Source organism: Diceros bicornis, chromosome 17 (genome assembly GCF_020826845.1).
Source record: "Diceros bicornis minor isolate mBicDic1 chromosome 17, mDicBic1.mat.cur, whole genome shotgun sequence".
NCBI classification, from domain to species: Eukaryota; Metazoa; Chordata; class Mammalia; order Perissodactyla; family Rhinocerotidae; genus Diceros; species Diceros bicornis.
The window spans coordinates 36,454,422-36,478,435 of NC_080756.1; the positions used below are offsets into that span (position 1 = coordinate 36,454,422).

The 24,014-nt window shown below is 33.9% G+C and overlaps 1 protein-coding gene across 1 annotated transcript in view; it reads left to right on the top strand.

Annotated features, from left to right (window-relative positions):
- ITPR2 (inositol 1,4,5-trisphosphate receptor type 2) overlaps positions 1-24,014 on the top strand; it is a 472,032-nt gene that overhangs the window by 362,234 nt on the left and 85,784 nt on the right. The window contains exons 47-50 of the mRNA XM_058558623.1: positions 2,348-2,540; positions 5,014-5,139; positions 12,425-12,600; positions 20,860-21,024. Coding sequence (XP_058414606.1) covers positions 2,348-2,540; positions 5,014-5,139; positions 12,425-12,600; positions 20,860-21,024 — 660 coding nt within the window. The remainder of the gene's footprint in view (positions 1-2,347; positions 2,541-5,013; positions 5,140-12,424; positions 12,601-20,859; positions 21,025-24,014) is intronic.

Genomic DNA, 24,014 nt, shown 5'->3' on the forward strand with positions numbered 1-24,014 from the left:
TAAATAAAATAAAATAAAATAAATTCTTCACATTGACCAATTCTCATGCTCAAAGACCAACTCATATGTCCTACTCAGAGAGGCCTCCCCTCCTTCCTTCAGGCATTCATTAATTTCGTCCTACTATGCTCCCACAGTAGTTTGATCATTCTATTAGTTTAATATATTACATTGGAATATTGTGACATATTGTGAGCTTCTTATGTGTCACTTGTCCCCTACCTTGAGGCAAGGGACAGTCTCAGTCATCTTTGTATTTCCAAAACTGAACACTGCCTGGAGCATAACCACAATAATACATAGTGTTGAAAATAATAGTTTGTTCATAATTTATAGACTCAAAGACCCTGGGGAATAGGAAGGGCCTAGTGGATTACCTGGTCTACTCACCCATCCAAGGAGGATTTGCTCTATAATGATCCTGCTTCTGTTTTAAATTCTTCCTGTGATAGAGATCTCACTACTTCAGGAGGGCATGAACCAATTTGGAACAACTCTAATAATTAGAAAGGTTTTTTTTTTTTTCCATGAAGAGTACACACTACCCACTTAATGTTTAACCACTGTTCAGAGCATTTGCTCCCCTGTCAGCATACTACCTTGGATCCAACATTTGAAGAACCATCATGATTAATAAACTGCAAGCTTTTAAAGAGTGGGGTTCATGTTGTTTTTTCCCTTTGAATTCCCCAGAGCTTCTCACCTAAGGACTGGATAAGCATTTGTTGAATAAATACATTGAAAAAATTATCCATCCTTGGCTTTTTGCAGTTAAGACATTCCCATTTCATTCAGTAATCCCTCCAGTTTGTCAATGCCCATTGTAAAATGTGACAACCAGAATCAAACATAATATTTCATGAAGAGACTGAATAGCTTGGCTTATAATAATCAAGACACTATTTCTTAAATGCACACTGAGATTTTTTTTTTAAACATTTGATGCTCTTGGGTCAAGTAAACCTTATTTTTATCCACATAGTTGCCTACCATACTAAATAAGTCCAATTTTATCCTTAAAAAAATTGATTTTTTTAACCTATGTTCAGGAATTTTTATATACCGTTACTAAATTTCATCTTGTTTGTTTTATGATAGTATTCCAGTATGTAGTTTACATATATAACGTGTCATTTAGGATAGCTTCAGTTACAGGTAACAAAATACCAGCCTGAGAATTGTTTAAACAATAAAAATATTTGACTTTTTCACATAGTGGGAAGTCTGGAGGTACCAGTAGTTCTGTAATTGATTCAACGACTCAATGATGTCTTCAAACATGTAGGCTTTTCCTTAATAAGTTCTTTCTTATTATGCTGATATCTCACCTGATGGTTGCAAAATGGCAACCCTATCATGCTCTTACACTACCTTTTGTTCTAAGTAGGGAGAGAGAAGGTACAGGCAAAAAAGAACTTTTGTGTTGTGTACTTGGTTTTTTGTTGTTACTATTTTGTTTGTCTCATGTGGCTCTCTGCTCTTTCAGGAAGCAGAATCTTTCCTGGAAGCCCCCTCCCCTCAAGGATATTTCTCCTTATGCCTCATTTTCTGAAACTAGGTCACATGCTCACCACCATACTAGTCAATGGAAAAGGGAAATAGAATGACTCTTCTGGCTTAAACCAATCCTGATTCGTTTTTAAGGGCTAGGCAGAGTATATAAACATGAACCTTGAGATTCAGTCTCATAAACCCTTGTTACATAGTGGAGCTGTATGAAAATATTCAGCCTATTTTTTTGTCTAAAGTTAAACAAATACCAAATAAGAGAAGTTCAAAATAATGAATATTTACATCTGAGTATATGCTTAAATGAATATTATACCTACAAAAATTTGTTTTGCCATGAATAGGAAAATATTTTAATGATGTAAGGTACCTTTCTCTGTAGAACTCAGGGCATGTCGTGTTGAGTATGTCATTTGTTCCTCAACAGCCCTTTTTAGGAAGAACAGGCTAAGAACAAGATACAAATATACCAAGTGCTGTGTTTAAGCTTATGTAGCCAATCACTTGCTAATAAAGATACTCTTAGTTCTCTGATATACTTCATGAAAATAAAAATGGGTGGCAAAAGTTTAATGCTAATTCAGAAAGAATAAAGATTTTGGTTTTTGTTATTTGTGACAAAGTATAGTATTTATGATACACTAGTCAGTTAATTTATTTAAAGAGAAAAATGTAAAGTAGTACAGTAAAGGACTATTTTAGATACTTCAAGTTGGCATAGTTCAGTTTTTCATAACTGAATTCATAAAATATCATTAATAAACTCATGCTAAAAACAAAAAATAGTCTTAGACTAAGGTGTCCAAAGGCTAAAACAAATGCAAATTAATGTTTTCAGATTGTTCGACACGATAGGACCATGGAACAGATAGTTTTTCCCGTCCCCAATATATGTGAATACCTTACGCGAGAATCCAAGTACCGTGTGTTCAATACAACTGAAAGGGATGAACAAGGAAGTAAAGTGAATGACTTTTTCCAGCAAACAGAGGATCTCTACAATGAAATGAAGTGGCAGAAGAAAATCAGGAGTAAGTACAATAAAATAAAATGGTTAGCTTTGAGCATAACGATAGATAAATTGGTCCTTTGGGATACATGACAGCATTCATTTAAATTGGTTTTTAATTTCTTGCCATCTGATGTTACTGAAATCACTTATAGGCTTAAGAATGTGAGCCCAGTCTACAACTTGAGCCGAGACACCTGAGGCTTAATGCAAACAGAAAACTCTGACTAATTAGATCATCTTTTAGTGCTGATCCTATAATTTTATAAATATTATGAAATACAAGGTTGCAGCTGTATGTTTCAACTGTTGAACAGCTGCAGGTTTGAAGTCCATGAATAGGCCCTGACTGGCCTTAACCATCAGTGAATGGGATGGAGAGACATCGGCACCAGCATGCTCATCCTCTGTTGTCTTATGATCTTATGATTGAGTAGATTGTTTAATGTTTCTCTGAAAGTCATTCTTTCTTTCAACGTATCTTTACCTCGCCAACTCAAACTAAAAATTTTGTGACACTTGTATTCAAATAGAGCAATGTTATAATTTTACAGTTAAAAATGAGCATAATATAATTTCCGTTACTTATATTTCAGGAGTCAAGTCCATTTGGAAGTACTGAATTTTAAAATTTAAAAATTTTAAAGTTTAAAATAAACTTTATTTTCCCAGATAAAGAATATCATGAATTTTTAACAAAAATTTATATGGGGAAATTCTTGATTAGGTTTTTTCTGTCTTTTGGGGAAATTTTCCAGACAAGCAGACATACATTCTGGACACCTCTATTAAACAGTTTTTATCATTGAGGTTTTCTAGGAACTTTAATGAGTGTGGTTCATGAATTTGAGTGGAGCTTGAGAAACACCATCTTCGGATATAAGATTGTGGCATGCATTTTCAGGATTAAGAAGTAGAATGTTTGAAAAACATAAGTAAATTAACTCTCCTTTAGCGTTTTACCATGTAGAACCTTATGGATTTCAGAGCCAATTTTGGGTTTCCGGAATACATATGAAGACTCCACAATTTTATTTGGGACACTTGAAAATAATACATTTTCTCCTTGACAAAAAAAGTAAACTGGATAATGAACTAGTTCTTGTGGGGTCTGTTATTTTGGATAAATGTTTTGTCATTTTTCAAAAAAAACAAATCCTAATTTTCAGTGTTCATTTGCTTTTAAAATTGGGAAGCGACTTACGAGGTTATAAACAGAATCTCATTCATTTGGTGGATTTGTAAGTAAGAATTTGTGATTACAAATCTATGCATCAATATCTTCTAATTTTGTCTTAATATTCTGCTTTTAAAAGTGAGGACTTCTCATTCAGGAATGGTGGAGATGCAGGTGTTTACAATTTATGATCCATCAGTCAACTAAATGCCACAGCTAATCATAGCGTATTCCAGTGTTGGAATGCTCCATTCCAAGAAAAGGAAAATAAGATGTACTGAAGGGAAGAGCAGTTTATAAGTAAAGCAGCAGACCCCAGATTGGAATGCACAGAACATAATTTGAAAAGTGTATACTTTCTCTGTGAAAATCGCTGTGTCTTTCCCCCTCCATTAACTCTAATATTTTTAACCTGATGTTATGATATTAAGAGGTAGAGAATGGACAAGACCTGAAGAAGTCATGTGGGTACCGAGGGTAGGCTAGTAAAGTTGGCTCCATTTCAAACTTATGTGCTTTACGTATCTGTTTCGTTGTTTAGGAGAGGTAGAAAGAACTGATTTTTGGTTGATATAAACTGTATTCAGTAGATTCATTTACTAATTCATTTCTGATGCCAGAAACAGAATCCCTTTTCTGAAAATATTCAGCAAGACCTCTCTTACTTATTGGTAGTGCTTATTGTATCTTATATTTTCTTCTGCTGTTGCAGATTCAACAAGTTCTTAGAAAGCATTAATGTTTAAAATTTAGATAATATAAATCACTAGTTGCTAGTAAGCGTTACTATGCCATGCTATTAAGTTTCAAAGTTTCGGGTAACTGTGACTGTGTCATGGGAATTTTCATCAGAGAGGTATCTGTGCTAGGAGTTTGGGTTTTTTATTTGACTTTAAGGCATAGGAGTGGGACCAATTTATCAATATTACTAAATTATACAGTGATGTATACCATTCCATTAAAGGAGGCCCCAGGCAGCCGCTAACTTGTCTTTCCCCTAATCTGCTCTAGGAATATATTAAAGAGAATTATTACAGGATCATCTTTTCTCACCATCTTTAGCAATTGCACAATTACTCACTCTTCTACAATGGTTTAGGTGTAAATTGGCTAAAGGATAAAGACGGAATCAAACAGATAACTCCCTTATGTTATTGATTATAAACTTTCTAAAATAAGTCATAGTAAATGTTTATTTAAATGTGCTTTTATACTAGTTCACAAAAATGCGTTTAGTAAAATATTATTTCAGTAGAGTCTTGTGTTGAAACCAAAATTTATTTTTCTGTTCTATCTCATTGCACTTCTTGCTTACTAGATAACCCTGCGCTGTTCTGGTTCTCGAGGCACATATCTCTCTGGGGGAGCATTTCCTTCAACTTGGCTGTGTTCATCAATTTAGCTGTTGCTCTCTTCTACCCATTTGGGGATGATGGAGATGAAGGCAAGTGCTTGTCTTTCTTTAAATGATAAATATTTTAAAGTTCTAAAAATAATACTCAATGCATTCCTTAGCTATTTAGAGCTTCAAAATAATAATAATTTAATTCTTGTTAAATAGGTTTTTCTATATTCATTGGAAGTAGAGAATGATGGTAAGTAGAGTGCTCAGAAAACTACAGTAATAGAAATGTTATTTTTCAAAAAGCTCGTATACAGAAGGGCTATTAAAGCTATATTATATATTGGCAAATAAGACAATGAAAAAAATTATTATTTCTACCTAATTATTATGACTGAAAGCATTTTTTATACTATATCATCTCAATTATATAAATATATGGGAAAATGAGGGAGTTATCCCAAAATATTCATTGTGATTACGTTAAATAGTGGAATTTATATTTTACACTCTTTGCTTTGCTTTCTGTCTTGTCTAAGGTTTCTATAATGAGCACACATAGAATCTGAAAAAAAATTTTAAATGTACAGCCTAAGACAGAATGTAATAATAGAGAGTATCTCAGATCGAAGAGTAGAAGGTTAACACTTTTGTTTCCAATCTAGGACTTTTCTACATGGATGATTGACTATGAAATTAATATTATTAAACTAATAGTACACGAGGTTTTATAAAAGCAAAGACAAAAGAAATTATCCCATTTTAAGTGAAATGGAGAAATATACTGAAGGATGGGACTGTGGAAATTAAGTTTTAAGTCTGGTAAAGTGCATGGGAAAATGTGTTAGTCTTGGGATACGATAGGTAAATAACTTTGGAATGTACATCTGAAGAATGGCTTGGAGGATAAGATGAGCGATATCAGCAAAGAATAACCACAGGTGCTTTTGTATCTCATCTGTTCATAGGATTATTGTGAGAACTTAATGAGATGTTATAGGTAAAGCATTTAGAACAGTGCCTGGTATGCATTCGATAAAGCTTAGTTGTTGTTGTTGTTACAAGGTAAATATTAATACTACAAAGGGAAGTTCAGTAAAAGCGATGATGTGATGAGAGCAACAGGTATGTAAGCCTCTTTTAAATGAACTGGAGGTGAGCAGGAAGGGAAATGGGAATCCAGGAGTAATTTGCCATTTCAAAGGTCTATAACAGATAACAACAGCTATCAAAGTTCTAACCTTTAGGTATAATCTGAGTGGACATAAGGAAGTTTGATTTTTTGGAAGGCACGCCAATGCCAACAGAAGAATATTCAGCAATGGAGCAGATGTTTCAGTTAAAGAGCAAATGAAAACGTAGTGAATATTTGGCCATCCATTGTGGAGAAGTTGCAAATACAGCAGGAAGTGGAAATAGCTTTCTCTTCACTGTGTTTAGTCTCATTTAGTGATGATAGCCCTCTTGACACAGAAGAATGTAACTCTTGTAAGGAGAGAAGTCCAGAATGAGATGATAAATTAGTATCATCTGCACACAGAATGCTGAGAGTAAATTGTAGAGTCCTGGTTAATAGAAGCCTAAAGTCTTAGATGTGGAAGCAATTCTGGAAATCATCTAGTATCAAACTCTCATTCGACGGATGAAGAGATGGAAGCCCAAAGAGGCTAAAAATGGCAGATCTTAGAATAGAAGGTTAACTCTTTTGTTTCCAATTCAGAACTTTTCTACATGGATGATTGGGTTGGAAGCATATAGATAACAGGAAGATAACAAATCTTCTTACAGGATACACTTTTCCCTGAATTCCATTCCATGATATCCCTTCCTTGACCACCAGAGCCAATGTATATAGCCTCTGCTGCCACCTGTTGTACATGCAATATAATGGTAATGGGCAATGCCACCCTTCTAGACATCTACTCTTTACCCATTCAGGAGAAAGTAGAACACCTGATACATTTTTAATACTTGCCAGACTAGTAACAGTTACAATAGTAATATTGATAATAATAATGGCAGCTGATGTTGTTTACCGCTTAGATTGGGTCAGGCAAAATGCTAAGCACTTCACATACATAATTACATTTAATCTTCCTGACAATCCTGTAAAGTAAGTACTTCAACCTCACGGATGCAGAATCTGAGGCTTAGGAAGATTTGCCCAATGATTTAGGACTGCAGTCCAGAAGTATGTATTTTTTAACAAGCTCTCGAGGTATTGCTGATACAACTGGTCGTTGAACAAGAACTTGAAACCACATATATAGTAGAGTTTGGAGTAAGTCTCCAGCCTCAGAAAGAAGTAGGACTAACAAAAACAAGACTGGAAAACATGATGCTTCATCATCAGGTGCAGATGCAGGCTTTACTGTTCAAAAATGACTGAATAGAAGTTAACAGGAGTAACCAAGTTGGAGGCTCAATCTTAGGGATCTGGGTGTGAGGATGGTGCTGAGAGGGAGAGGAAGGCATGAGCTGCCATTTTGACAATATGGAATCCCAAGGTTATGTTTGGGTAATCTGATTATAGTTCTAGATGAGTTATTTAATTATAACTCCATGAATACAAGGTTAAATTTTTGGTCAGGATTTGCTGGGTCTCTAACCTTCAGTTACTATGCATAGTTAAGAAGCCTGAGGAGACAAAGTTAAGACTGATAAGCACACTTGGCCATCGGAACTGGCTGGAGAAAGAAAATTCTGTGCTGGATGTACAAGTTCTCTAATGTCAGATTTTGTCAAACATAAGACGGATGACTACTTGCCAGGAGCACTTTGAGATGATTTAAAGATGAATTAGTTGATCATTAAGATTCCTTTCAATAACCTAAAAAAAAATAATGGAGACATGGCAAAGAACACAGGATCCAACTTGAAAGTCCTCCTAGTGGCCATATTTATGGAAATTTTGAGGAAAAAAAGTATTGATAGTAATATATAATAACCCATAAAATAAAATAAGAATCCAGGAGTCCATATTGATAGTGAGAAGAGAAAGCTCTTCCTTACAACAACATCCCAATTAATAAATGTAGCAGGAATAATGGAAATAGAATATCACCATTTGGCAAACATCACAGTACTAAAAATCATCAATAGATACTAAAATTAATAGGTGAATGTTAGATGAAAAACTGTAATGAGAAACAGGATATTGACAGTCTTAAAGAATTTCCCCACAACATACTTATTAATTACAACAGAAAAAATAGTAATTTTAAAGTGGAGAAATCGCTTTAACTAAGTGATCAATGTTAATGTCACCATTAATGAGACAGAACAACATCAGGTTCCTCTTGATATGATGCACTGACAAGGACATGGCATCATTTGCCAAAAATGCATAAACTGAGGAAATTTCAGACAAACTCAAAATGAGGGACATTCTACAAAATAATTGGCTAGTATTCTTCAAGCTTGTGAAAGACAAAGAAAGATTGAACTGTCCAAATTAAAAGAGACTAAAGAGACATGACAGCTAAATGCAATGTGTGATCCTGGCCCAGAAAAACATTAATTGGGCAATTGATGGACTTTGAATAAGGTCTCTAGATTAGATAAAAGTGATATATCATGTAAATGTTCTGATATTGATCATTGTAATTTGATTATGTAACGTGTTGACATTTGGGGAATCTAGGTGAAGGGTATATGGGAATTTTGTATTATATTTGCAACTGTTACATAAGTCTGAAAGAGTTTTGAAATGAAAAGTTAAAAAAGAAATAAATAATAAATAGGAGGGGTCCATCCAACCCTGAGGTCCCCGGATTCTGGGTATAGAAGTTGATCACAAAATCACCTGATGAATCCTGGGCTAAAAAAAAGACCTGTAGTCAAAATAGGCCACCTTTCTCAACCCCAGACCCTAATAGAAGCTGTTCCAGAGTCACTGAGGCCAATATGGCAGTAAGGACAGAGGGAATGGGCTGTGTATGCTTTCTCCAAGCATATTTCCAGCCTGATCACACATAAGCTACTGGGAATTACTTGTGCCGAGATATCTGGTTCACACTTGGGTTATAATATTAACTGAGAGAGTGGTGTCTCACTTCAACCAGGATGGTAGTGCACAGTAGTTAAAGGGAGCTACTTAAGGGGAAAGTGATTCTCAGAGGATCAGCTTATAGGGCCCCCACCCTCCCAACCGCTACTGCAGAAATCTCCTTTCATTGCCAGGCTTTGAAGAGCTCTATTTGTATTTATTCAAGAAGACAGGGCTTATTTGTGTGGCTGTAGGTTTTGCTTTTGGTTTCCTTGTTTGGTTGATTGGTTTATTTGTTTAACATATGTTCCTCTAAAAAAGAAACTTGTGCCAAAGTTGAGGAATGAGGCTTTGCTGGTTGTGGCTGAAGCAGCAGCTGTTGATGCCAGGGACTCTCCCAGATGGACATTCCGAAGTTGAACATTGCCATGCCAACCATCCCTGCCTAGTTTGGCAAAGACTGACTAGTTAGTGGAGAAAATTACTGCCATAGGACTTTCTTATATCCAGATAGTGTTTTGTTTTTTTTTTTTTTTAAATCATGTTCAAATTTTGGGTGTAATTCTATTTTCCCTCAAGTGCTTTGTGTTAAATAAAATAAGTTCTTCAAGATGATTTTAATGCATTCAACTTAATAACAACCATTGATGCAGTGCAACTATGTGTCAGGCCCTATGGTAGACCCTAGAGATACAAAGGTTGGTAAAACTGTCTTTGTCCTCAAGGAGCTCATGATCTAGTTAAGGGAGAAGAAAGGAGTAAGGCACAACAGTAAAGACCACCCGTGGATTTATGGATGGATGTCTACTTTAACTGGACTGAGGTGGGGGAAACAGGAAAGTCTTATGAGGCTACATGGGAGAAAGAGGAATGGAGATAGATTAGGGAGTAAGAAGCAGCATGTTCTATACAGAAAACTATAAACAAGTCAGTGTGGGGTAGATAGGAGAGTCCCATTACGTGAGTTGAATTGAGGTCTCCAATTTTGCTGTTTGAATTTTCTTTTATAAAGGACAAATTTCATACTTTCTAAGACTTAAAAATGTATAAAGTGAATTCTAGAGACTTTTTCCATTATAAAAGTAATACATGCTCATTATAGAAAATTGACACATATATATAAAGTATTAAAAAGAGAAGACAGTCCCCCTTTCCCACGCTTAATGGGTAAAAATTGATTTTAACAATCTATACTATCTTCTCTAGAGTTTATCAGGAGATTTCAGTTTATGTTTTTAGCATTAAATCTTCAGCTAGAAACCAATATGATCATTCTTACATAATATGATTACAAATTATTGTCAGTTGTCAATTGATAATACTGTAATAGCCATTTTGAATACTTTTTAAATTTATTTATTAGTTCACAAGTACATATTTAGCATTAAACTATGTGTAAAGTACTATGCTAGATTCTATGAGAGTTCTTTCTACAAAGGAATCAAATGCCCAGTTTTAAGTGCATGGTTATAATTTCTTGTTTAATCAAGGGGAAATCTCGGCAAGCCAGATACTATCTGGGAAACAGTAGTCAAGATATGGTTAATGATCAGGCATTAATGACAATCTACAGTGTGCCTATCAATGTCAACACTGAGACTTTTAAAATAAAGAATGTCACACCAAGTCATTGCTTATGAATCATCCTGAAGAGTCCAACGACTGGCTAAAAGTTATTAAATGTGGGGAGATGTTGGCAGTTTTAGTAAACTTAAGAGTGAAGCTCCCCAACTTGGGGAATTTATAACTGGAGACTTAGTTACTTACTCCAAACGAACTCACAGATAATGTTTTTGTTTATTCATGTAATCAATAAATATTTATTTGTTACTACATGCCAGGCACTGTGATTGGCCTGGAGATTGTCCTCACCCGTACAGAGCTTACAGTCTGATGGCGTCTCAATAAGCACAAGAGAAAGTTGAAGACTATTCTCTCCATGGCTCCTTGAGATCTGTGAAGTCAGCGCAGTTGGTTCTCGGGCTGTGTTTTGGTAGATATAGAGTGCTTACAAGCCAACGTCGTCATAAACAGGAGTTGGGCACCCATTTTATTAGCATTGCCAGAGGACAGGAATTGAAGCTAACTTCCAAAACAATTTACCACTTTTCTTTCCCCATCTTCAAAGTAATCTTATCAGATCATAAATTTGATGAGAAGGCGGAACAAACCTCACCTCCGAACCTTCTTTCATCACTGCTTGCTTTAAGAGATAGCATGATAAGAACAAACATTGCAAAAATAAACATGTCTAAACCAATGATGTTCGCTATCTGACTTTGTTTTGTTTTTTGATGTCTGATAGGCTCTTCCTACCTACTTTTGATCTATTAGCACTCACTATGAACATTCATTGAAGGAATCCAGATAATTCCATGGTTTCAATAATAATACAGAAGCCCTCCACACCAAGGCTTTTGGGATGTTTTGCATGCAGAAGTTAATTTTATAAATACTAAAAAGAGGTGTGACCAAGAGAAATAACTAGTGGAAAATCTCCATTTTGTTATTTCTCCTCTGCTTTATCAGCCTATAGACATGTATTTGAGGTCCCAGAGCTGATCTAATCAGTTCAAGAATGTTGCTCCTTCATTTACTTCTGTAAATGCAGCACCACATGACCTCCAGAGGGGGATTCCTTGAATCCACATGTCAGTGCGAATGTCAATGAATTGTACTTCTTTTGAAAGGAAATATATTTTTAAACCCCTTCTTGGGCAATTTCAAAAGAAATTTTGTAATGGAGTTCATTTTTCAAACATTTGAAACTTTGTTTTGTGATGATTTAAATAGCTCAACATTTTTTTTAGAACTTGAGTTGGCCTTTAAATACACACACTCGTATATACACATATACACTCATACACGTATATACACTCATACACGTATATACACGTGTGCTTTAACAGTTAAAGTTTATGTCTATTAAAGACGGGGTATTCTATATTTTGAATTCTTTAGAGGAATCTGTAATATAGAAACTTGATAATAATAGAACAAGATAAAGTATGAGTTCAGTGAAAAAAATACCAGATTCCACATGATTTAGCTGTACGTTTAATGGTCATTAATTGTAAATTTTGAATTAAGTTTCCCAAGTGAGATACCTATATTGAAAGTATTTAGCATTTAACTCCTGTAGGAGAGAAAGATGAACAATTCTCGGACTTAACTAGTGAGTATTTAAGCAACCTGAAATTAATCACAAACTTTCTGGAAATGTAATAATAAGTAATGTGTTCAAAGGCATTTCCTCGAAATATACAGTGTAGAGTGGGTTGTTTTGAAATTCAGTGTCTTATGGCTTGACTTGCTATATTATATAAAATAGAGCGGCAAAGATTTTAACATTTGCTAGTTTTGTTCTTAGTAAAAATAAACAACTTCTACATTTTACAGGTACACTTTCTCCATTGTTCTCAGTTCTTCTTTGGATAGCAGTTGCAATCTGCACATCTATGCTGTTTTTCTTCTCCAAGCCTGTGGGTATTCGGCCGTTTCTTGTGTCAATAATGCTCAGATCAATATATACGATAGGTCTTGGACCTACATTAATACTTCTTGGCGCAGCTAATGTAAGTACTTTACTTAGCTTTTTGCTGTTATAGATTAATTAAAAGTATATTAAATGTAAAAATGTAACTATATGTTTTAATTCATGTATACACAGTAAATTCTAATTTATTGTGAATCTAAATTAACCAGAGTTTAATCTGTGCATTCTTAATTTGGAGAGAAATAAAAAATGACAAGTAAAATTTGATATATTTAAGAAAGTAGCATTTGGAGCATGACCCAATTCTGCAATCAATTGAATCCAATCCAGTTTTAATGCCTTCTACATCCTATACCTGCAGCTCTTGACAAAAATGACTGTGAGCCACTGTTAACATCCTAAAGTGACTTCTAAATCATCCAAGAAAGAATAAATTATATTCAGTAGGATTTTAGAAGTGAGTACCTTTTATAAAATGACCAAGGAAAAAGGGTTGCTATATGAGAAAATGTGAAATTGGGCTCTTTTTATGTGAACAAAACCTATAAACTTGTGAAAGGCTTAGATGAGATTAATATTTTTTTCACTATATTTTAAAGTAATAAAACAAGGGACCACATTTCAAAACTTGAGTTAGGGGCCGGCCCCGTGGCTTAGTGGTTAAGTGCGTGTGCTCTGCTGCTGGCGGCCCAGGTTCGGATCCCCGGCGCGCACCGACGCATGGCTTCTCTGGCCATGCTGAGGCCGCGTCCCACATACAGCATCTAGAAGGATGTGCAGCTATGACATACAACTATCTACTGGGGCTTTGGGGAAAAAAAATAAATAAAATAAAAATTAACATTTAAAAAAAAAAAAAAAACTTGAGTTAGGTAAGTTTAGAATAAGTAAGCCATAGTACTATTCCAAATAGCAGTAATTGTACCCAAAAGATAAAATTTTAAAGGAACTAGACAACTTTCTGCATGGCAGAGCCATAAAGGAATATTAAGAAAAGATAAATCAGGTTGATGAAAGAACAAATGGCCAGATAAACAAATAAATATTGCTAATATGTGTGGTGAATAGCTAAAGCACTTTCTATGTCTTTTACTGGGTTTCTAACATAATGTCTTATAGTGTGGTATCATTATATAAGCCTTATCTCCTCTACTAGATTATATAGTTCTTAAGGATAATGATTGATCATTCAATGTCTGGAACGTTATTGGTACTCATCAAATATTTCTTAAATTTTCTAACGAGTGAGTGAATGAATGAATGAAAGATCCTTTTGTATTCTTATACATTTTCAGTGCCTTGCACATAAAATACATGGCAAATATTTATTGAAATGATTAAATTAAATAGTCAACCAAACTTTTGAGATCTATAAAGCTTAACTAGTATGGCCAATTCTATGTTTCTAACCCCTATTATATTATAATTCTTCAAAAATTGGAAATGATATATATGACAGCTCCCAGTTAACAAGAACATTCAGGCAACCAAATTACCAATTATTCCTCAATCATTGTCAATAAAGGGAAATGACCATACGTACAAAGGGATCTAGCAGTAAAGAATTCTGTAAAGTACGAAATATACTATTCTATAAGTTTCTTGAGGGCAGAGGTTGTCACATTCATAGACATAATCCTGCCCTCCTCACTCCCTCCCAACTACATTTTTTTCCACCTTAATACCTGGCACTTAAACATTCAAAAATTGTTTACATGAACTGAACTTGTATTTCCAATGCTTTGGAAATAAGCTAATTTTGCAATATTGCCAACCAGGCTAATTAAGAAATCTTCATTGATTTCTCTAAATTTTTCTAAACTTATTACTGTGTCCATCTTATTTTTATTATTTTTTTAAAAATACATTGAATCTTGAACCAAATTATTTGAAGAAGCAAATAATATTCATAAACTGGTAACTGGTCCTCAATAAGACATTAGTCCAAATGAGAAAATCCAAGTTTGGTAAATTGAAATAATAGCTAAACAGAGTTGGGCCAAAAATAGCAAACATTTTTTGGGTCTCTGTTATGTAATAGACACTGAAAATACCAAGAGGTAGAGGATGTGGTTCTTGCCGTCCAGAAGCTTCAAGAGTATATAGAGAGATAAGGAATAGCATTTTAATGTCTATGGGGAAAACCACAAATATTTGGAGTATTTTTCTTTTCCCCCTCAGGGGACAGGAGAAAAAGATAACTTCCACCTGGTTTGGTGAGAATAATTCCACCATAAGAAATGACTATTCATATCAGAGGCAAGTTTTAAACTTTAATTTCTTCATGAGAAGAAATATATATGGAGATAGATCTTTCTTATAAACTATAGGAATCTGTAGGTACTCTGAGAGCCTTCACAGAATAAAACATCCATTTGCACAGCCCCCAAAAGATAAATTATGATCTGCCAGTCCAGAGCATTTTGACCAAAGAAAATAATCAACTTCCATTTGGGACAAACAAATTGAATGCGATAATTGTATTCTTGATATTATAGATATTGATAGGAGAGTTTTTATCTATAGTTTTGATATTGTACAGATTAATAAAAATGTTTTAGGGAATAATCATTTAGCTTATCTTTTAACATAACAAACTCATTACAAAATTATCTACGGTTTACCATTTCCCAGGAGGTGGGAAAAAAAAAATGAAAACATAAATCAATAATGTTTTGTGCACCTTAAATTTTAATATATTTATTAACTTAATTTCACTTAAAAGTTTGCATTGTGTAACAGGTGAAACTCCAAGAGCTAAAATTATAGGTATCAGAAACAGTAAAAACAAAAGAAAATTTCTACTTGACCCTCAAGCCTTAATGAGAATCAGAATTCTAGACCTTCGGCAAATCAGCAAGCCTCTGAATTTCATTCTTCTCCTCAGTGAAATGAAGGTATTAAGGCCTAGTCTGTCTTCACTGGGTTGTTGAGAAGATTAGTGTGAAGATTTAGAAAAGAACAATAACAGTGATAATGATATAATAGCAATAAAGGCTACCATTTACCAAGTACCTAATCCGTAAAGTATGTTTAAATTGTAAAACGTGCTGTCATGATTGTTAAAAGTGTTGGTATTTTGGTTCACAGAGAGTTATTTGTTTCTGGACTCAGTGTCTTTCACACTGTTAAGCAAGTGCAGAAAATCCCTTTTTTGGAAAAGGAATCAAGTGGGAGGAAAAACTGTAATCTGTGTTCTGAGCACTTATCAGTTTCTGTTTATTATGATGCTTCATTTTTATTATCTTTACTCATTTCTAAAAATCAAAGTTTTGTTTGGATTGCAACTACTTCTCTATCTTGTCACAGGAGTTATCTCAATATTTGAGATGTTGGGAAAAATTCAAATGTTTTTCTCTGTAATAAAGCATATCTTATAATCCAGTACAGTCACGTGCCACATAATGATGTTTTGGCCAGTGATGGACCACATGTACCACGGTGGTCCCATTAGGTTAGTACCACGTAGCCTAGGTGTGTAGTAGGCTATACCATCTAGGTTTGTGTAAGTACACTCTCTGATGTTCACACAATGATGAAATTGCCTAACAATGCATTTCTCAGAACATATCCCTGTCATTAAGTGACATACAACTGTGCAGTTTTCTTCCCACCCTCTACATTGCATTTTTAGTTATTTGTACTAGAAGTAATATATTATTTTGGCAAATATAAACACATATTTTATAAATTTGGGATCACTTAATGTTTTTTCATACCATTAAAATTATTTGTAAACCTCATTTTAACAATAGTATTTCTAGTCATATGGATGTTATACAATCTGTTTAACCATTCCATTGATGTTTAGATTTTAGGTATTTTTTATAATGAATAATAAAGTAGTAAATACTTGTGAAAGACTTTTTAATATCTTCTAATCACTTCTTATCTATGTTTTTTTCCTTCTCTAGTAGTGCCTAGAATGTGTAATTTATTTAATGGTATTTGTAAGTCATTTGCCTTTCTCACAGTTATCTGTAATGTGGAAATGTTTCCTTACACTGGAACTTAGTCTCACCATTTTGCAGAGCAGAGAAGCAAATGGAGTTTAGCAGGTAGCTGTCTGTTAACAATAAGCCACAGTGTTCAAATTTTATAGTGTCATGCCCTTAGTTACTTATGTGTAGATAGTTTCCTGGGAGGGCTCATGTTACTGCTGATCTATAAGACTGAGTCTCACCATATGTTCACTTGACATATACACATTCAGTTATGTATTCTGAGTCAAAACATTCATATTCTCACACACACACTATTTTTCATACAATATAATCACTGGGTACTCCTAACTACTTCTGATATTCAGTTACAGAAACAGAAAACTGCTCCAGCGCTGGGGGAAACCAGCATGTGTTGAATTTAGTAAGAGATACTACAGTTTATACCACTCTTGTTTACTGTACTGTTTTATTGGCAGTGTAAAAGATTTCCAGGGTGATTTTGATTACATGAAAATTTTGCCATAGGCTTTAACCATAGAGCCTTATTCTGCCTAAGATATGACATCACTGAAATGGAGATTTTTTTTTAAATCAAATCATCTCATTTTTAGTAAGAAGATTGATGGTTGATGAAAATATGGTAATGTAGTTAAAATGTAGTTCAAGACAATAAATTCAGTTTTATTTTTCAATAAATAGTAGGCAATCTTTTTTTTGGCTGTAATTTATTTCTGGAAAATAGGTCATGTTTTTCCATAGGAACAATGCAAGATGAGGATAGAATTCCTGATCGGGGACATAGAAGCAAAAAAAAAAAACCCCAAAAAAGATAATATAAAAGCAGTTATAAACTTCTGTGATCACATAAAATAGTAAAATTTAAAGGACATCACATAGAATTCTGGAGCTATAAGGCACCTTAAGGATTATTTACTTCTAGGCATTTCATTTTAGAAATGAATATACAGCATCCTATAGAGAACAGGAGGATTTACTGAACTAATTAGAGGCAGAGCCAGGACTGGAGACCAGAGGACCCAACTTCTAATCCAGGGTCTTTCTGCCATACTGCGCTGTTAAAAGTCGTGCAAAGCGGGACCGGACCCGTGGCTTACCCGTTAAGTGCGTGCACTCTGCTAGGGGCAGCTCGGGTTCGGATCCCGGGCGCGCACCAACGCACCGCTTCTCCGGCCATGCTGAGGCCGCGTCCCACATACAGCAACTAGAAGGATGTGCAACTATGACATACAACTATCTACTGGGGCTTTGGGGGAAAAAAAAAGAAGAGGATTAGCAATAGATGTTAGCTCAAAGCCGGTCTTCCTCAGCAAAAAGAGGAGGATTAGCATGGATGTTAGCTCAGGGCTGATCTTCCTCACAAAAAGATAAATAAATAAAAGTGGTGCAAAGCATATCAATGAACTATAAAGTATATATGAAAATATTACTATACTGTATAATTAATTTGCCTAATTTAAAATAAACGAACTTGCTTTAGTCTGCATTAATTAACAAATGAACATTACATTACATTACAAAATTAACGTACATTAATTTTGCTTTTGTTTTTAGAAGACCTATTGGTAAATCATTTGGATAGTGTATCCGTTTTAAAAGACTACACAGAAAGTTTCATTGATGTGTTTCCTTCTCCCATACCCTGCCTTTTTCCACTGCAATCACACAATTCATCCTACTCTCAACAACAAAAAAGATGGAGAACATCTTTGAAAAATAGGTGGAGAAAGAAAAAAAGTATGGGATAGTTATGGTCATTTATGTTGGTATTTTTGTGCTGACTTGAGGGTCCTTTCAACACCAGTTCAAAAGAGCATAGTCTTTTAACCATCTTGCCCAGTTCCCACACCCTCCATTTATTATTGCCCACATGGACCCTTACCATAGAAACAATGACTGCCTGCATAATGGTATTGACAGATGAAGGACTGGTTAAACAACGCCAAGTAGGTCATGACATTGCAAGAGAGAGTGTTTTTGTAACTTCGTTCTCTGCATAAATATTCCTGGCTTTCATAGAAAATGCTATATAAAAACAATTTGTAAATTTTAAGGTCATGGTGTGGGAAAAACCAGAGTTCAACTTCTTTCCTACCCACGTTTATTCTCGCCCTTGTTTCTCATGGGTGTGAACACTTCTAAACAAAAGGACGACAATCTCCTTGTTTCTGATCTCTACAGAAATAGGTAGATACCACGGCCAGTGTCAACTCCACTTCACGTAGGCTTAGTCAGGGGAACAGGAACATATCCATCAACATTGAGCTCTAGGTCAACATTCAAAAAAAAAAAAAAAAACCTAAAAACAAATAAGGCAAATCTTGATTGATTTTTCATGCCAAAATGGCAGAGGCCTTTTTAGGCAGAAATGTGTCCTTGCTTTTGTGTTATTTAAGAACTGAAATGTATTGCTCTTTTGAGAATTTGAATTCAATTTATTACTTTTCCTCAGTGTATAGGGCTTATAAATAGTTTTCCTGCATAATTTTTTCGTGATTCAGTTTAGAGAAGTAGAGATCAAGAAACAAAATAGTAATAATTTGTCTTAAATGTATCATTCATCCTTCTGAAAAATCATAATTCCATTTTTTTAATTTTGTGTTTTATATTCTTATTTCTGTTTCATATTAATGAACTGTAGTGTGTGAATCAAGGCAAATAATTCGAATTTAAACAATAATCACTCAAAACAATTTAAAGAGTGAAACACTGAATATGACTTCACCTGTATATCCTGTTTTTCACCATTTTCATGAATGTTTATTGTCAGTTACTACACTTATATCAGCACCTTGTATATATTTCCTGAATTTTTAAAATAATGACTTGTTATAATATTAAACTTGCTCTTGGCTAATAAATATAAAGACATCATTATACTGTGGCTGTATTTAATAATAATGTAAAGATGTGATGATTAAACACTATACAGTGAAGTAGGATTTGTTTGACATTATTCAAATTGTTAACAAGATGATGAAAGAATTGATAACATCACTTGTTGAAAGGATAGTTAATTAGCAGGGGGAAAACTTAGGAAAGGTTTGAACTTTTTTGTTGCTATATTGTTGATTTGGTTTGGCTATATTCACAACATGCCATGATAACCCACTTCTCATTTTATCTGTGTTGATTTGGACTTCGGAAAGTTGAAGGGAAAGATTTTTCCAGCCTTTCAAATTTTACTTCTGCCTCAAAGTATTATGCTCCTTCTTAGGTTATAAAAAATCATTCCATAAGATAATTTCTTTCATATACATGGAAAAAATCATCAATGTTGCAAAGAGCAATCTGCTTTCCCAAAGTTAGGTTTGGACATATAAAGACACAGTATGGTACCCTTAAATAACTTAAAGAACTCAGGGAACAATTTGGAAGAACAAACTGAAAGTTTGATTTGTAATTCTGTCCTTGATGGCTAAGATGCAAAATTGGCTCTTCAGTTTATAAATAATGCAGTGATTCTAGAACCAAATAGATGACACTAAGTTTATGTTAACTGTGTTCTTTAGAAATCATTGCATAGATTCCTGTTATTGCCAAAGCTTCTCAGTATAAATTTCTGTATGCTGAAATTATGCCACAAAAGGCAATTTTAAATATAGTTTTAATATAAGTACTCTACATAGTACCAAGCACAGTAAACATTTCAAGATGTTTATTAAATAATTACCACACACAAAGCTTAGAAAATATGTGCATGTATTATATTTATTTTAACCTAGGTATATAAGTATATATTTTTTTATGTATTTAAAGTAAATTAAATGCAAAAATAATTTTTAATGGCTTACTTGTTTAAAATAATACTCAGTAGAGAAATTCTTAAGGACAGAGAAATAATTAAGGACAGATCTCTGGATATTTTCTGAAAAGATATTTTTCTGCTATATTTCCAGTAGGAGAAAAATATCACATATATTACTTTTAATATAGGAAATATAATGAGTAGTATTTAAAGAGTCATTGTACTAAGTGCTTCATATGCATTATGAATTATTTAATCCTCTGAAGCGTTCCATGAGGTGGGAATTTCTTTATTACAAATTTTCAGAAGAAACAATCCAGGCTACAGTCGCATGACCTAGGTCACGGAGAAGTAGTGAGACAGCCAAGATTTAAATTCAGGTCTGTCTTGATTGCATAGCTGGCACTCTTAATCATTCTCCTTTCTTTTCCTGGAACTGAAAAGGATATAACTTTTGCATGTATTATGTTTACATGCAGATTTGTAAGCAGTGCTGAAAAATTACAAAATGAGAAATCATAAAAGAAAACCACAGACCTTGTGAATAATAGGGTTTGTTAATGATCTTCTATTTATGTGAATTTCAGGATGAATAAGACAGTAAAATCTAATCTTTTCCTCCCGTTAGCTTTGTAATAAAATAGTGTTCCTGGTGAGTTTTGTTGGAAATCGTGGCACGTTCACCCGAGGGTACCGAGCGGTCATCCTGGATATGGCCTTTCTCTACCACGTAGCCTATGTCCTGGTTTGCATGCTGGGTCTCTTTGTCCATGAATTCTTCTATAGCTTCCTGGTGAGTACATCTCTATGTGGACAATCACTGCTGAAAAAAATACACAATGCTTCTTCTTATGCTTCTTCCTTTGATTTTTTTTTTTAAGCAGAGCTTGAAATTCAGGACAAATTATGTTATTTTTAGAATTTCCTCGGAACAGCATGAATTATTATTATTTTTAGTCTTTTTCTCTGAGAAACCGCATGGGTAGTGGAATTCTTTATTTCCTCTCTGAGAAGGAACCAATGACCCACCTCTTGACCCAGGCTTCATATAGCAGGCTGCTTTTGGTTTCAGCCAAATCATACTTTCCTTTACATTGAGAGATTCTCCAACAGAGTGTGGGAGAAAAGATAGGGATATATTTTCTTGGTACTGGAATCATTGTATTTTGTTTACAATCCCAAATATTATGTGTATCTTTAGAATGGCATATAAATAAAATGAGGGGAAAAACTGCCAACCTAGCAAAAAGACAATGAGTTGTTTAAAGTCTTATAGTTTCAGATTTATTATGTCATTATTATTGTTAAGCTTATGTACATGTATCTAATTCATTAAATGGATTTTCACATTTCTTCTAGAGTTTTTTTTTTTCTCCTTTTTGTCAGGTTTCCTTCCTACATGTTTGTTTTATGGCCGTAAAACAGGAAAGGAGTCAATACAAATGTATGATAATGTTTTGAAACTTAAAGCACTACGTGGTTAGCATCATGATGCCATAGGAGCAATTTATTTATATCTCCAGCCAGGGGTTGACACATAGGAGAGAGCACTACCCAGTAAAATAATTCCTCAAAACAAGTTGAAAATCTAAAAACATTATGCTCACCCAGTTTGCTTGGGTCATGAGGGACAAATCCATTGCCTCCTGCTTCCCTGTTATCTCGCACACCCATGTAGCACACCCTGTAAGAAGACTGCAAGGAGGCTAATTTTCCATTTCCTCCAAACACTTGAAAGAGCCACGGTGAAGGGTGGATTTGTCCCTTATGTTTTGATACAAAATTATCTTCTAGGAAGTTAACTTAGATTATTCAGCAATCAAAAGTAGTTTCTTTTCTGGTCCAGGGATCCAAATGAATTTCCTCTCTGCTCTTATTCACCAGAAAAAATCCATTTAAAAAAATCTCCCTGTAACATATGAAGTCCTCTTATACCCAGCACTTTTACCTGACTGTAATATGTAACATTCTAGTGTTTTTGTGCTTCAACCTTCTTGTCTATAAAATGGATAGAGTTAGTATGGGAGACTAGTAATACCAAGATCTATTAAAGAGATAATTTGAAAAAACATGTGAAATGATGTATGAAAATCTTTATGTTTTCCAAGGAAAGGTATTTGACAAAACAAAGGTGCATTTGAATTATTAATAGTAATGTTATTTTTAGTTTATGTTACTTAACCTTATTTTCTAGTTTTATTTTTTTCTTGTCTTTTAACTTTCAAATCTTACAATACTGATGCTAATGTTTTCGTTGGGTTGGTTAAGAAAAGGATATAGTCCATTTTGATATTTAGAGTAGTAGAAGGAAATTATAACTGACATAATACCAAAATAGTATTTACACATATTTTTAAAATATTTTTTATATTTAAAAAAAATGTATGAATATGCATTCCTGGTTGTGTCCACAAATGTCAATCCTTTATCCAAAATCATAAAAACCACACTCTTGATTTTCCTTTCAAAAATGAACAGAAAGAATCATCAGTCCGTCCAGTGTCAATACCTTACATTCTCAAGATTATGATTCCATGATTATGGAATGGGGCCCAGGAATATGCATTTTTAGCAAGCATCTCATGGGCTTCTGAATGCTATAAACTTTGAGAAACTATCCTGACGTGACCTAGAACCCATTGCCAGACCTTTTCTTTAAGTCACTGTTGAGTTAAAGTAAAGGAAAATCTCCTTTATGTCAACTAAATGCTTAAATAAGTTGAATAAACCAGAGTGTCGATAATTTGTAAGTTGAATTTGCACTAGTTAATTTGTCTATCCTGAAGAATATTGACTTTATTTCTAAAGGTTGCTCCTCACTCCAGGAAATAAACAGATAGCCAAATAGTTAAACTTTTTTTATTTGACTGTCATAAAATATCAGTTTCCTAAGGTGAGCAAACAAGTTAATATCTTTACAGCAATTATTTGCAAGACTACAATTAAATTGGAAAGTAAATGTATAACCCTCAGTACTCAGAAAAAAAGAGTATGACCTTGGTGTTTCTAAAGGGATGCATGACACTGATAATTGATAATTCAGAAATTCTAATCACTGCCCGCAGATAGCAGAAGACAAACCCCAATTATTCCAATTTAAAAAATACTATTCATTTCCAAACAGATATTTGTGGCTTTTTAAGTGAATGGTAATTTATTGCTTTTAACCAGCTTTTGATAATAAAACATGTACTTGCTAACATATAATTTTAACTTTATAATATAGCAACAAATAAAATTGTTCTTAGTATTGACTACAGATAGCAAGCACGTACTTAGGTTCTTGACTAATGCGTACATTTTCTACTGCTAAACTCAAAATGGATAATAACCAATTAGAGGAAGTGAATTAGCAAAATTGTGTATTATATTTTTGTTTATACTTCTGTTTCCAAAAGTATATGCTCAGGTAATAGGTTTCGCCCTCATTAAACTACTTTAGTAAGGAAAAATGTTTGCATTTCTCAAATATTTTTAAATTTCATACCTTTTAGATTGCAACAGGCTCATAAAACTGTTCTCCTAATTCCACTTCTAATCCCTTCATTAAATAGTACATTTAGTGAATCTATCAGTTATTCATCATTTAGGTGAACCTAACTCAGCATTCTGACTTTAGCCATTTTACATATTCCAGAAGCAACTGCAGAGTATGCGCAAGACTAAAAATAAGGAACAAGTAGCTAAGTCGGTTAAGTATTATATTATATTTTTTCTAAATTCAAGTTTGAAGCTATGCTATTTCCAGGTGTTACAAAATTGAAGTTATATTGGTTACCAAAC